At 48.0% G+C, this 14,066-nt stretch overlaps 1 protein-coding gene across 2 annotated transcripts in view; it reads left to right on the top strand.

Annotated features, from left to right (window-relative positions):
• The window catches only part of DPYSL2 (dihydropyrimidinase like 2), a 130,777-nt gene extending 129,287 nt beyond the window's left edge, over positions 1-1,490 (top strand). For both annotated transcript variants that reach the window (XM_011281434.4, XM_045055359.1), the window contains exon 14: positions 1,308-1,490. In XM_011281434.4, the coding sequence (XP_011279736.2) occupies positions 1,308-1,399 (92 nt within the window). In that variant the 3' untranslated portion in view covers positions 1,400-1,490. The remainder of the gene's footprint in view (positions 1-1,307) is intronic.
• Positions 1,491-14,066: the final 12,576 nt, after the last annotated feature.

The following is a 14,066-nucleotide window of genomic DNA, read 5'->3' as shown; positions in this document are numbered from 1 at the left end:
ACAGTGTATTCTCATAGTTCAGCTGGTACCATTCTGGAGTTTGAATCGCTTCACTTTGTTTTTTTTTCAACGTTTATTTATTTTTGGGACAGAGAGAGACAGAGCTTGAACGGGGGAGGGGCAGAGAGAGAGGGAGACACAGAATCGGAAACAGGCTCCAGGCTCCGAGCCATCAGCCCAGAGCCCGACGCGGGGCTCGAACTCACGGACCGCGAGATCGTGACCTGGCTGAAGTCGGACGCTTAACCGACTGCGCCACCCAGGCGCCCCATGAATCGCTTCACTTTGTAGCCAGATGCAGCCGTGCCTCGGGCCCCTCATCTGGAGAATGGGCGTAAGAGTTGTAGCTGCCTCATGGGGCTGGGGATTAAATGAGTTAATATACATAGTCATTAATATAACAGTCGTTAGTTCGGGGAAAGCGAATGATGTCAGGGAAGGTGAGAGGAAGAGGTCCAGATGTTGAGGAAGTTTCCTACTTGAAACTTCCAGCCCCTCCCTTTGGCCCACGGCTAGAAACCTTCCACCTTTCAAGCTCCCTGAGCCCCAGATAAGTATTCAGATCTCTATGCTATGGCATGCTAAAGAAACAGTTTAATTCGGTAGATTTTTTTTTTCTTGTCGGGTAGTGCTGGTTTTCAGAGAGTCACTGTGTATGCCGTTAAATGGTTTACCAGTTTTCAAAAGTTTAAAAAATAACCAACCTTACTGGTTTTCTCAGAAAGCAAAATGGGCATAATAACATTTCTTTCTTTTTTTTTTTTACATTTATTTATTTTTGAGAGAGAGAGACAGAGCACAAGCAGGGGAGGGGCAGAGAGAGAGGGAGACACAGAATCCGAAGCAGGCTCCAGGCTCTGAGCTGTCAGCACAGAGCCCGACGCGGGGCTCGAACCCACGGACCGCGAGATCGTGACCTGAGCCGAAGTGGGACGCTCAACCGACTGAGCCACCCAGGCGCCCCAGTGATGTTTCTATTTTATCTCACCAGGCCATTCCCATCTCAGGAATGGGTACATTCTGCACATTACAGCAGAGGTACAAAAAGAATTAAGGGAATAAAAAGCCAGGGAGAAGGCTCTCGAAACCTTCAGAAAAGCCACGCTTAATTTGCCTAATGAAATTAGGGGCAGGATGTAGTCTCAGTCAATCAACAGCTGAAACAGTGTTCTTTTGTATGTAGTTTACTGCACGTACGGGCCGGGCCCTTTTTCTCCTGGGCTGTGCTGTTCTGGCGTGAAGCAGGAACCGTTGGTGGGACTGTTTCTGACCCTGACCGAGGCCCCTTGTCCCTGTCTCCTCTCCAGGTGCTCAGATTGACGACAACATTCCCCGCCGCACCACCCAGCGCATTGTGGCTCCCCCTGGTGGCCGTGCCAACATCACCAGCCTGGGCTAGAGGTCCGGCCGCAACTTCCTTGGGGATGGGGATGGGACACCTGAGGACATTCTGAGACTTCTTCCTTCCTTTTTTTTTTTTTTTTTTTTTTTTTTAAGAGCCTGTGATAGTTACTGTGGGGCAGCCAGTTCATGGGGCTCCCTCTCGGGCCCTGCACTCCGTCCCTCACCCGGAGTCACTGATTTTGCTCACCCACTTCCCCGTACATCTACGAATATCACACCCAAGTCTGCCCACCAACCCCATACACGGAACCGCACCCAACACTCAGACATGTGACACAAAGCGAATCACAACGAGGGCGTTTTTCATCTCCAAGCTCTGTTGTACTTGTTCTCATCTTCCTTTTCGTTGGGGGGGGGGGGGGGAGGAGGGAAGATAAAGTGAATTGCCCAGAGCTGCCTTTTTTTCTTTTTAAATTTTTAAAGTTTTCTTTGTGGGGCTGGGGGAGAGGGCGGGTGGGGGAGGGGGGAGAGCGTTGTTGTCTTTTTTTTTTTTTTTAAATACTAAATTGGGGAGCCTAATTCAATATTAATACAAGGGGTTTGAACTGGACATCCTAATGATGCAATTATGTAACCATCGAGCTCTTCAGGGTGGTTGGCAAACTCCGCATATCCCCCCTGAGAGGCTCCAAAATGTCGACATTGCATTCCATAGTCTTCTGGGTCAACTGTCGAAAAAGGCAGGTTTCCTTTTTGGCCTAGCTTTTGCTGCAGATTACATTTTTTTGAGGATTCTCTTCTTCCTTAGCGTCTTTTCTGCTCTCTTTCCCTCTCTCTCTCTCTCTCTCTCTCGTGCTCCCCCTCTGTAGCTTTTTGGCTCATGACTATTTTTACGTCTCTTTCTTTGTGTTTCCTCCAGCCCTTGTCTCTGAGACCATGTTTTTCTCTCCATCCCCCGTCGTCTTTTCAAATGACCAGATCTACTGTTTTGCGGTGGTCATCAGAACCTGCCTAGAAGGGTTTTGTCATTGCAGCCATAGTAATATGCTGTCCTAGTCCATAAACGACTGGTGCTACCCACCCGCCACCGCCAGGATATGCGTTTGAGTTCGGGATGCTTCTAGGTGCAGCGAAGGGCTGAGCTACCCCACATTCTCCCCTGGGGGCTCAGAATAGAACCTCAAACAGTAATGAGAGGTTGAAGAAACCTGAGGCTTTAGGACGTAAGTTTTTCCTCCATGCGATGCTAACTAGCTAAAGAAAGAAAGACACGGCCAAATCTGTAAATCGAGCCCCACGACCCAAGTGAGCAAATCACCCCCAAGCCAGCCACCGGCTCAGACGTGTTGAGCTGCTGGGGGTCTGACCCTGGGACCTGCTGGTTCCCAGCGAAGTATCTTTAGGGATTCCAGAGAACACTGGGGCTTCTCGCTCTGGGGCAAAAAATACTATTTTTTCCTGTTCGGTTCTTCTGGAAGATACCATGCAATACAGTAGTCCCCCCGCTTCTACACAGGGGATACATTCCAAGACCCCCAGTGGATACCTGAAATCGCGAATAGTACTGAGCTTTATATATATATTATGTTTTTCCCCCATACATGCTTGTGAGAAAGTTTAATTTATAAATTAGGCACAGTAAGAGGTTAACAACAATAACTAATAATAGAATCATTGTAACACTATACTCTAATAAAAGTTATGTGACTGTGGTCTCTGTTTCGGAAAATACCTTATTACACTGTACTCACCCTTCTTGTGATGATGTGAGGAGATGAAGGGACGTGAAGGACGTAGGCCGTGTGACAGAGCGTCAGGCTGCTACTGACCTTTGGACGGGACATCAGAGGGAGGATCACCTGCTTCTGGCCTTCGGTTGAGCCCGAATTCCTGACACCTTGGAAAGCAAGCCCACAGATAAGGGGGAGCTACTGTACAGGGAAGCCTACTGAACTCGGATAATCCTGGGGAGATTTGACTTCAAGTGCACCTTCCTTTGCAAGGGGAAGAATCTGTTGAATGAGAGGCTAGCATCCCCGTCAGAGCCCTTGTGGGGAGAAAACCTTACAAGTCAGACGCGCCCCTCCCCCCCCCTGCAGCGTGCGCAGGTGACCTCGCGTCCGCGTCCCTGCCTTTTCTCAGCGACCCTTCCTTCAAGCTCCCTTCGTGCCCATCCTTGCCTTTGCTGTTTTGTGTTGCGTTTCCTTCCCGATCGCGTTTACAGGTTCTCTTCAGCGACACTCAACGTTTGCAGGCTTTGATCAAACCAAATCTGCTTTTGTAAAGCATAACACAAAAAAGGTCGGTCGTTCCCTCATTACGCTGGTGTCCCCACACGTTTTGCCTTGGGGGGTTCTGCTGGGGGGGTAGAGTTTCTCGTCGTCGTTGTTTATTTGTTATTTTAAAAGGAAACTGCACTTTGAAAGAATAATTGGTTAACTTAATATATTTGCTTTTTTTTTTTTTTGAATCTCACCTGCACTTAGAGGAAATTTGAACAAGTCGGATTTTTTTTTTTTTTTTTTTGGTTTCCATTCTAAGAAACACTTGCAGCTCTTTTAGTATTCACTTGGGTCTTCCTGTTTTTCCTGTACCAGGTCATGGCGATTTTGGTTATTTTGATTGTTTTCTCGAAGCCGCTTAAAACCTGAAGATGTCTGCAGGCTGTGGAAGCATGTTTATCTGTTGGCTTGCTTTGTGTGTCTGTTAAATGAATGTCATATGTAAATGCGAAAATAAATGGACAGTGTCTCCGAACTGAATAACTGCAGTGACTTGATGCTCTAAAACAGTGTAGGACTTAATACATAGATGGTTTTTAATCCTTGAAATTGTGATTGTGACCCATGAGTGGAGGAACTTTCAGTGCTGAAGCCGATAATGTGTGTAGCCAGGAGAGTACCTTTTTTTTTTTTTTTTTTTTTTTGTAACCACTGTCTTAATGGCAAAATAATTATGGTTAAAAAAAAAAAAGTCTCGTGTTTATTATTCCTTAAGAACTCTGTGTTATATTACCATGGAACGCCTAATAAAGCAAAACGTGGTTGTTTCAGGGGTGTGTCTGTGTTGAGATGTTCAAGGAGGCAGCTGCTCGGCCCTGCCCTCCAGCAGCCTTCCCTTCCGGAGGCCTTCAGGGGCGTCTTTGGCCTTACTTCGGCGACACTACCAGTTTAGTTGGCTAGACTCCGCCCTAGAGAGGGCACGAGATCCTCCGGAATGAAGTGGCAAACGCAAGTTGGGGAGTCGGGATCTGGGGAGGACCCTAGAGGTGGGTGTGGTGCCCCATGGGCTCTCTTGCCCATGTAGTTGGTTCACCCTGGAAAACCCTCAAGCTGCAAGGAGGCGTGGAAGAGACTAGGGTGCGTTGCCTTTGCATCCAGAGCTCAGTCGAAGAGCTTGCAGGAAAGCGGGATGCAAAGTACACGTTCGTCCCCCCGCAAGGCAGGTGCCAAGAATTGACCGGGGGGGGGGGGGGGGGAGGGGGAGGGGGAGGGGAGAGCGGGCGGCCTGGCTGCTTTCTTCCAACAGTTATCTTGTAACTGGCACTGGTATATTGGTTCTGAAGACACTGAATGAAGAGGGTGTATGCTTGGGGCCCCCCAGGCCCATCCTGCGAGGACAGGTCTCTTCCTTTCTCTGTTTTCTATCCAGCCCTGTCCAAAGAGGATGCGAGGCGGTTCACCAAAATACATGCACTATACCAAAGCTTGATTAGCCACAGTGTTTGAAGGAAGGGAAAGTAAGGAGGAAAACACCAGATAACGCCTGAGTGGGGTTACTACCACCCACCTGTCATGAGGTTGTCACCTCGGAAGGGGGAGCTCTGAGTGTTCCGGCAACAAAATGCGAAAAAGAGAAATATGGCCAGAAGATTCTTCAGTCCTTAGAAGAAAAACAGAGATTCCCCATCCTCCGTGCTGCTGGCAATCATGGGGACCCCTCTGCCCAGTGTCGCGTGTCCAGGGTTGACCCTTCTAGTGTGTTCGCTGTGTGCAGTGCCAGAGCATCGAGTCTGCCCAGGATGGGGGGGACCAGAAGGCTCACCCAAGTGTTTATAGGACCTTTGATAAGAACAGACGTCCCAGGCCCATAGTCCATGCTCATGCCTGTGGACACCCCGGTTCCTGTGGACACCCAGTGCCTCCCAACCCCTAGCAAACAACCAGCCTAAGGCTGTCCGCACTGGCTGGAGAGGCCCAAGTAGGTTCGGGGAGGAGGCTTGGATCCATACGAGCAGGGAATTGCAGGACGGCTGGAGAGCGGGTGCTCTACGGAGAGCAGGAAAGGAAAGGAAAGGAAAAATAAAAATATTTTTAACATTTTTTCAAAGTTTATTTATTTTGAGAGGGAGACAGAGCAGGGGAGTAGCAGAGAGAGAGAGAATCCCAAGCAGGCTCTGCCCCAGGGGCACAGAGCCGGATGTGGGGCTCGAAACCCACAAACCGTGAGATCATGACCTGAGCCGAAACCAAGAAGCAGATGCTTAGCTGGCTGAGCCACCCAGGTGCCCCACCAGAGACGGATTTTAAAGCATCTAGAAAAAGCAAGTGGAATGCATATCCTTCAGGAAGTGTTTCTGTCCTGTGTTGCCATGAAGTGAAAGTTCTATTTCCTGGCAAGTTTCTATCGCACACATATTCTGGAAGAAAAAGCAGACCTATTCCTTTCTCCTCAACTGAGACGGGGATAAGTTTTGATGATGCTACTGGTGAGGTGCGCACCTTCTGGAAAGCTTCTGTGGGCCTTACCCTTTCCTCAAGACCGAGATGATGTCATCTGCTCAACGTAACTCCCGGCTTAGGAACAACTCAGAAAGGACAAGCCATAAATCAGATACGGTGCAGAGCAGAGGATTGCGAAGAAGCAATAGGAAGCTGTTGGAAACGGTGTCGTAAGCGTCTGTCCTGAAATAGAAATAAGATTAGCTGATGGAGAGTAATGGCGACAGAGGTCTGCAGTTGAGTGCAGAGATCGTAGATCTAGGACACATCAGAGATGGTGTCGATTGTTAAACAAAACAATCTGTTAGCTAAGGTCACACTGATAGTAAGCTAACATTGACTATCACGGGCCAGGCACTGCTCTAACGACATTTCACGTGTTAGCACAGTTAGCCTTTGCAGCAGCCCAGAAGAAGGCGCCATTATTTTTGCTCTCACACAGACGATGAGACAGATGCAGAGAGAGTTATAAACAACTTGCTCAGAGCTGGGTTTTGGACCCATTCGGTCTGGGGCCAGTGCCCGTGTTCTTCATCACTATTATTTTGCTATTTCATTGACAAAGTTCCTGCGTAGAAGCGCGTGGGAAAAAGAGAAGGGGGCAGGTCGCGGAGAATCAGACTGCAGGCACTTAGGCAGACTCACGGAGGGAAATCGTGGACAAGCGAGAGATTGGCAAAAAAAGAGCACGATGATCTCACGCAGCCAACCCAGATTTGGAGACGTATGGGTCCTATACAGAGCTAGGAGAAAAATGGTTTAGGGAAGGGCACCAAGTGTAAAGGAAAACAATAATAATTTGAGTGCACGGAGTTTTATACAGAAGTGATTTGTTGAAAAATTACAAATCGTGCACACACACAAATGTATCTATATAGTTAATTTTTATACGGATCTCGAAAGGAAAAATAATGCCTTGAAAATACCTTGAGAAGGAGCAAAGGGACCTAGACGCATAGGTGCATTGTTGTTACATGAAGATGTGATGTCAGGAGAGGGCTGGTACAGTGAGGCTGGGGGTGGGCAGGGGCAGTGAGGAGTGTGGCCTCCACTCAGGGCTTGGGGCCTCGAAGGACTGGACATAACGTGAGGGGCTCATGGAAGGAACTTCGGGAGGGTGGAAGACCAAACGCTATAGCACATAAAGCCTTATGGTTCAAATAATGTATTACATCGAAATTATTTATATGATTAATTTTGGCAGCTAAGCTTCGTGCCATAGTTACACAGTCCTCATCCTGATAAACTTCATCCTACAACACAGAACCATCCGGAAACCTTCTGTGTGGATGGGCATGGGGTGGAGGTCAGAGAGATGTGGCCTGTACACTTACAGCGATGACCTTGCTGGGGACCAGCAGTTTTCAGCCTTATCTCACAACTGTGGGGACACCAGGGACCCTCCATGGGACCCAAGTGTAGATGCCTCAGGGAAGAAGCAGGCAGGAGGGGAGAATGTATTGCACGCTGTCCACAGCTCTTAAAAGTTAACCCCTTTTCAGAGAAGGCTAGATGAACAGTGGACTTTACACTGAGACTTTCCATTTCTGGCGGAATGGACCATTCTTGATTTTTCCTATCACTCCAAACGGGCGCCATTTTTATCCCTCCACAGTTGAAAAGGCCTCTGATTACACAATAAGCCTATTACAAGTCTGCTTCTCTGTGGTGTTGCACTCCCTCTGCTGGAGACAAACATCTTTGATCTTTCTTACCTACTTCAGCATTAGGTGGAAAGCCCAGAAGGTAGCCAAAGACAGCCTTGTTTCTCAAGAGAACAAAGAGGAGTGCTAGCTGTCTGCTGGGATGGACTCTGGATGTCCTGCCTAGATATAGGCAGATAGGCTTCCAGCTGTATCTCCCACTCTCTGACCAGCGTCCCTACCCAAATACACCCATGTTTTGCCATCATAAACCTTCAGCCTCATGACTTGGTTGTCCTCTGGCCATTAGCCGGCCCCCTAGCAACCCACCAGGACCCCATGGCAGGCATCTGAACTAATTAGTTCCCTCAATTTCCTTGGGGCGCCTGGGTGGCGCAGTCGGTTAAGCGTCCGACTTCAGCCAGGTCACGATCTCGCGGTCCGTGAGTTCGAGCCCCGTGTCGGGCTCTGGGCTGATGGCTCAGAGCCTGGAGCCTGTTTCCGATTCTGTGTGTCCCTCTCTCTCTGCCCCTCCCCCGTTCATGCTCTGTCTCTCTCTGTCCCAAAAATAAATAAATGTTGAAAAAAAAATTAAATTTCCTTGGACCCATGTCCTCAAATTGTACCTATTGAACAAACCCAGCTCTGGGTTCCCAACCATGGCAGCCCTGACCGCCACCAGCCCCTGCACCACTCTGTCCTGATCCAGAGCCCCAGCTCCAAAGGACGAGGACAACTGCCTCCAGGTGAAGAATCTCCTGAATGCTGTTTTGTTGCTCCTAGGAGTCCATGCCTCGCGCCAGAGCATGAGGAATGGGAATTCGTGGCCCACCCCCAGCTGCCGGCCCCCAACTCCCGGCCGTGGCTGGATTCTAGGAAGCCCAGGGACCAGTGCGCAACAGGGGACCATCCGGTCTTCCATTGTTTTCTCAGTTGCCACCCAAAAGCGGTCCTGGGCATCTGCCTTCTTCTGTGCTTCTTCCCCTTGACCAAACCTCCACTCCCACTCTACCTATGTGTTTCCTGACCAACAAACTCACTCATATAATTCCGTACACTGCCGTCTTCACTAAACAGTCTCCCCTACGTGTTTGCTTTAAAAGAAAACCTGGTTCCCTCTTCTAGGGATGAAATTTCATCCTTCGTCTTCTCAAGCGGAAGTTTCTCTGTATCTCACTCCCCACATTGTCCAGCGCGGCAGGGGGTTGACGTGTTGCTCAAGCCTCTATACTTCATCCTCTGCCGTTCGGCTCTGCTGCTCTCACACCCCTCTTGCTCCTGTAATCTGCTGACTCAGAGACACTTCTGATTTATTGAAGACTTTGGCGTCAAACCACGGTGCAGCTTTGCTTCCGGCACAGCTCCTGTTGTCGCTAGGAGTCACTTCAACATCCGTGGAGATGGCCTGCCCAGAATGGTAGACCTCCAGTCGTGTGGTCCCTTCTCTACCTTAGCTTCCCATTTGCTGGGCCCTTTCCGTTCCCCCAAACACTCTATTTGCTGAAATCGCTAGTGTAGACATTTCCTCTCTGGCTCTTTTGGCTTGCTGTTCAAATACATCCAATGCTCCTGTGCTTTGACAGCACTAAGTCTCCCTGTCCCTCACTGCATCTGTCTTCTCCATCCACCAGCTTCCTCCTGTCTTCCTTCCCTATCCTACTTAGGTTCCATGGTGTATCATTTCATTCTTCCCCGGCCAACATCGTAATTCCTTGACCCTTTCTCCTTTCATGGTGTCCTCTTTGTCAAACCACGACCCCAGATGAACCCAACCATCCTTCTCTATAATTGGGGCACGGACCACAGAATTCTGCTAGAGAAGATTGCACAACTAGGCAGGTTGCTCTTCTGAGAAAAGCCTGGTCACTGTCTCCAACTGCACACTGACCTGGGAACAATTTCCAGGAGTATGTGTGTGTGTGTGTGTGGGGGGGTGGGGCTCGAACTCACAAGCTGTGAGATCAGGACCCAAGCTGAAGTCGGACGCTTAACTGACTGAGCTACTTAGGCGCCCCCCTCTCTCTCTTTTGTAATGTTTATTTACTTATTTCGAGAGAGAGAGAGAGAGAGAGAGAGAGAGAGAGAGAGCGAGCATGCGTGAGTGGGGGAGGGACAGAGACAGAGGGAGAGAGAATCCCCGGCAGGCTCTGAGCTGTCAGTGCAGAGCCCGACACGGGGCTTGAACCCACAAACCATGAGATCATGACCAGAGCTGAAATGAAGAACCAAACGCTTAACTGACTGAGCCACCTGGGTGTCCCCCCCTTAAAAAAATGTTTATTTATCTTTGACATCTCTTTACTAGATGACTAAAACTTTCTGTAGCTACACCCACTCACCCTGTCTTCCTCTCCAATCCCACATTTTATCTAAGTCAAGCCCCTCTACCTGTGCCAGCTGCCTCCACCTTCTCAGAAAATGGTATCTATATATTTTTGATCTCTCTCTCTCTCTACTGGCTAATTTTATCAACACCAAAACATGTTCAAATATCTTTTTTATGTAAAGCCCTCCCCTAACTCTCTACATGTGCCTTCTGATGTCACTCTCTTCTTCCCCGCCCCCCCCTTCAGAGCCAATTGTCTTGACTGTGGTACCTAGATTCACTGGATGCACTTTTCCACCTCCCATTTACTGCTTAACCTGTTCAGATCCCGAAGGGACCACAAAATGACCTCCCTGTTACTAAATTTAAGGGAGATTTTCCATGTTTATCTTAACCTGACCTCTTGGGAGAGCTTGGTGCGACTGACTTCTCCTTTCTTTCTTTAATGCTGGTGTCACTTGCCTTATTTTCTTTCTATCTCTGCCAGCCATTTCTTCACCACTTGACTCAGCATTTGGAATCCCTCAGGGCTCCATCACATAAAGTCCTTTTATATCACTTTGCTCCTCATTCGCTCCCTAGGCAGTCTCTTCTTCAACAGCTCACTTTCCATCTATGCGATAACGGCTCTCAAGAGGTTGTGTGATAACGACTTCTCTTCCCCGTCAAATCCGCGTGTCCCACTATTACTCAAACCTTCTTTGTGTAGGTTGTGGTCACCTCAAGCACGTGTAAAAGAATATGGGCCTTTTCGTCTTCTTTCCTTCGCGAACCTGCTTTAGCTTCAGTGTTTCATGAAACTGAGAGACACGTTTCAAACCAAAACTCTAGTGGCCATCTTCAATTCCTACTTATCCTTCACCCATCCTACATAAAGTATCTCCAAGGCCTGTTAATTCTACCTCTTCGGTGTCTCTCAAATCTGCAGAACTACTTTGTCCTTACTTTCAACCACCACCATTATTTATTATTATTATTATTATTATTATTATTATCATTATTATTCTAGATAACTAAAGAATCTCTTAAGTGGTTCTATTGCATCCATTTGTATTTAACTTTTCTTGACTGAGGTATAGAGACAAAAAATGGTGCAGGTTTTAGGTGTACGATTCCTTGATTTTTCTAGATGTATACCCCCATGCAGCCAATGCTCCATTGAAGAACATTTCCATGGGGCGCCTGGGTGGCGCAGTCGGTTAAGCGTCTGACTTCAGCCAGGTCACGATCTCGTGGTCCGTGAGTTTGAGCCCCGCGTCAGGCTCTGGGCTGATGGCTCAGAGCCTGGAGCCTGTTTCCAATTCTGTGTCTCCCTCTCTCTCTGCCCCTCCCCCGTTCATGCTCTGTCTCTCTCTGTCCCAAAAAATAAATAAATAAACGTTGAAAAAAAAAATTTAAAAAGAAGGACATTTCCATCACCCAGAAAGTTTCCTTAAATGCTTTTCTAGTTAGCCTCCGCCACAATACCCCAGCCCCAGCCTGGGGCAACCAGTCTCCTACTTTCTAACACCATCGTTTAGTTTTGCCTGTTCTAGAATTTCATAGACATCCAATCATAAAGTATGTACTCTTTTGTGTCCGGCTTCCCCCCCCCACCCCCCCAATAGGAGAAGCATTCCATCGTATGGAAAGATCACAATGTGTCCATTAACCAGTGGGTGGATGTTCGAGTTGTTTCTGGTTTCTGGCTCTTGTGAATAAAGCCGCTGTGCATTTCACACTGACTTTTGTGGACACATGTTTTCATGTGTTTAGTAGAGATACTTAGGAGTGGAGTTTGGGGTCATGATGTAGGTGCATGGTTAATTTCCCAAGAAATTGCCCAACTATTTTCCAGAGTGGTTGTACCATCACACTCATATTGTTGGCTCTCTATGAGAATTCCAGTGGTTCTATATCCTCATCAACACTTGAAAAAATCAGACTTTTACATTTAACCATTCTAGAGGTGATATTGAATACTTTTTCTTGTATTTGTTATTCCTGTATTTGTATCTTTTTTTTTTTCAACGTTTATTTATTTTTGGGACAGAGAGAGACAGAGCATGAACGGGGGAGGGGCAGAGAGAGAGGGAGACACAGAATCGGAAACAGGCTCCAGGCTCTGAGCCATCAGCCCAGAGCCTGACACGGGGCTCGAACTCACGGACTGCGAGATCGTGACCTGGCTGAAGTCGGACGCTTAACCGACTGCGCCACCCAGGCGCCCCTATTTGTATCTTTTTAAAATTCATGTATTTATATCTGTGTGTGTGTGTGTGTGTGTGTGTGTGTGCGTGTGTAAAATGGCTGTTCACATCGTTTACCCATTTTTTATTAATGTCCTTGGGACTATGTCTTCTTTATATTACTATTCTTCATTTTATCACAGCATCTGTCTCATGAATGTAATCAAAATCGCTCTGAACTTAACTGAGCCTGCTGCCATCTCATTCAAGGGCCAGATGTACATGTTCCCTTGGTTACATTTTAAAGGAGTTGGCAAGACCCAGGCTTAGCTGCTGGAGAAGAGAAAAGGAGAAAGAAGGCTGAGGGGAGTCTACCCAAAGTCCTCGGTGTCTTTTCTCATAGTCCTTTTCCCTGATTTCAATTACATTTTTGACTGGTTCTCCCCAGCCAGGAGCAGCTGCTCACTGCGGAAAGCAGAATGTCTGGGAAAAGGTTGGGATGAAGCTGTACAATCAATTGTACAATAAATCCCATCAGGTACAGACCCCGTACTGAGGCTGGCTGGCACATGAGTAGACGTTAACAGGAGCTGCTTGGGTTGCAAAAACTAGTTTCTCCTCCAAGGTCTATGCCGGTTTGAACCTTGTGTTTCTTAGGTTTTCTTTCACTAAATTCTTCACATTACCTAAATGAAATCTCTGCGTCAGCCAGACTACTCTCCTTCTGATTTCCCAGACGTGCCTGCCCCCTTCACTTCCATTGGTCCGTCCCACCCCCATGCCTGGTGTGAACGGGACCTTTTACAAAATAATGCTTTGGAATGATGCTTGTGGGAGATGGTCCATGGCAGCAAGAACAGCAAGGACTTTTCCCCCTTGTTCTTATACAGGCGCTCCTCTCCGAAGCATGTAAAGATCCGGAGCAAATGATACAGCAAACAATGTTCAGTGAGCCTTGCTGGCGCAAACACAGGAGGTAGAACAGGACGGAGCGAATGACCCAACGTTAGAAGGTTCTACAACAGTAGAACTGTGGGGGGGGGGGGGGGGAGTTTCCTGGGAGCAAGCCGGGAAAACTGGCACTGATGGAAAGCCTCCCGACAAAACAATAAAGAAACATTGCCACTGGGCTTATGCACCTTTAGCTGACTCAGTCAAGACCGAGTTACTGCTTGTAACTGACAGACCCTCTAAGACATTGTGTGGCACACCCTTGCGTATTTCATGCTTCTCTATTCTTTTGTTTGCCTCAGTAGCTAATGACACTACTAGTAATGATCATAACATCCATCATACCAATCGGAAGTATAATTTGGTGAGCAAAGGAGAAATCGTTAGCTTCGTTTTACGGATGAGGAAACCGATAGGGCGGGAAGGAAAGGAACCAAGCCTCCTATTTCCGGAAATGGCAAAATCTGAAATCTGGGAGCTTCAGCCTGGGCTCTTTTTGTGGAGTCACGAGAGGCGACAGACTAGTGGGTGAACACGTGGGCTCTGCCGCCGGGCTGTGTGGGGGTACATCCTAACGTAGCCATCTCCCAGCTGAGTGAGTGGGCAAGGCATTGAAATTCTGTGTCCGTTTCCTCCCTTGTGGGAGGGGGGATGAAAACAGTGCGTACTTCCTATGGTTGTGGTAAGGCGTGAATGTGTTCGTGCCTGTGAAAACTCACTGGTGCCCACTGAGTGCTCAACAGGTGTTGGTTCTTTCTACCCTCACCGCACTGTCAGCTCTCCCTTCTTTGGCCTCTTACGTTATCAGTCCTCGGTACTCAGTACTCAATACTCAGTATTACTTAGTAGATCCTTCTCAATTTTCCCTTGTAATTATCAGCCCCTGAAGGAGAGAGAGACGTGTTTATATCAA

This window comes from Felis catus, chromosome B1 (assembly GCF_018350175.1).
Source record: "Felis catus isolate Fca126 chromosome B1, F.catus_Fca126_mat1.0, whole genome shotgun sequence".
Classification (NCBI taxonomy): Eukaryota; Metazoa; Chordata; class Mammalia; order Carnivora; family Felidae; genus Felis; species Felis catus.
This window is presented reverse-complemented; position numbering and strand designations above follow the sequence as displayed.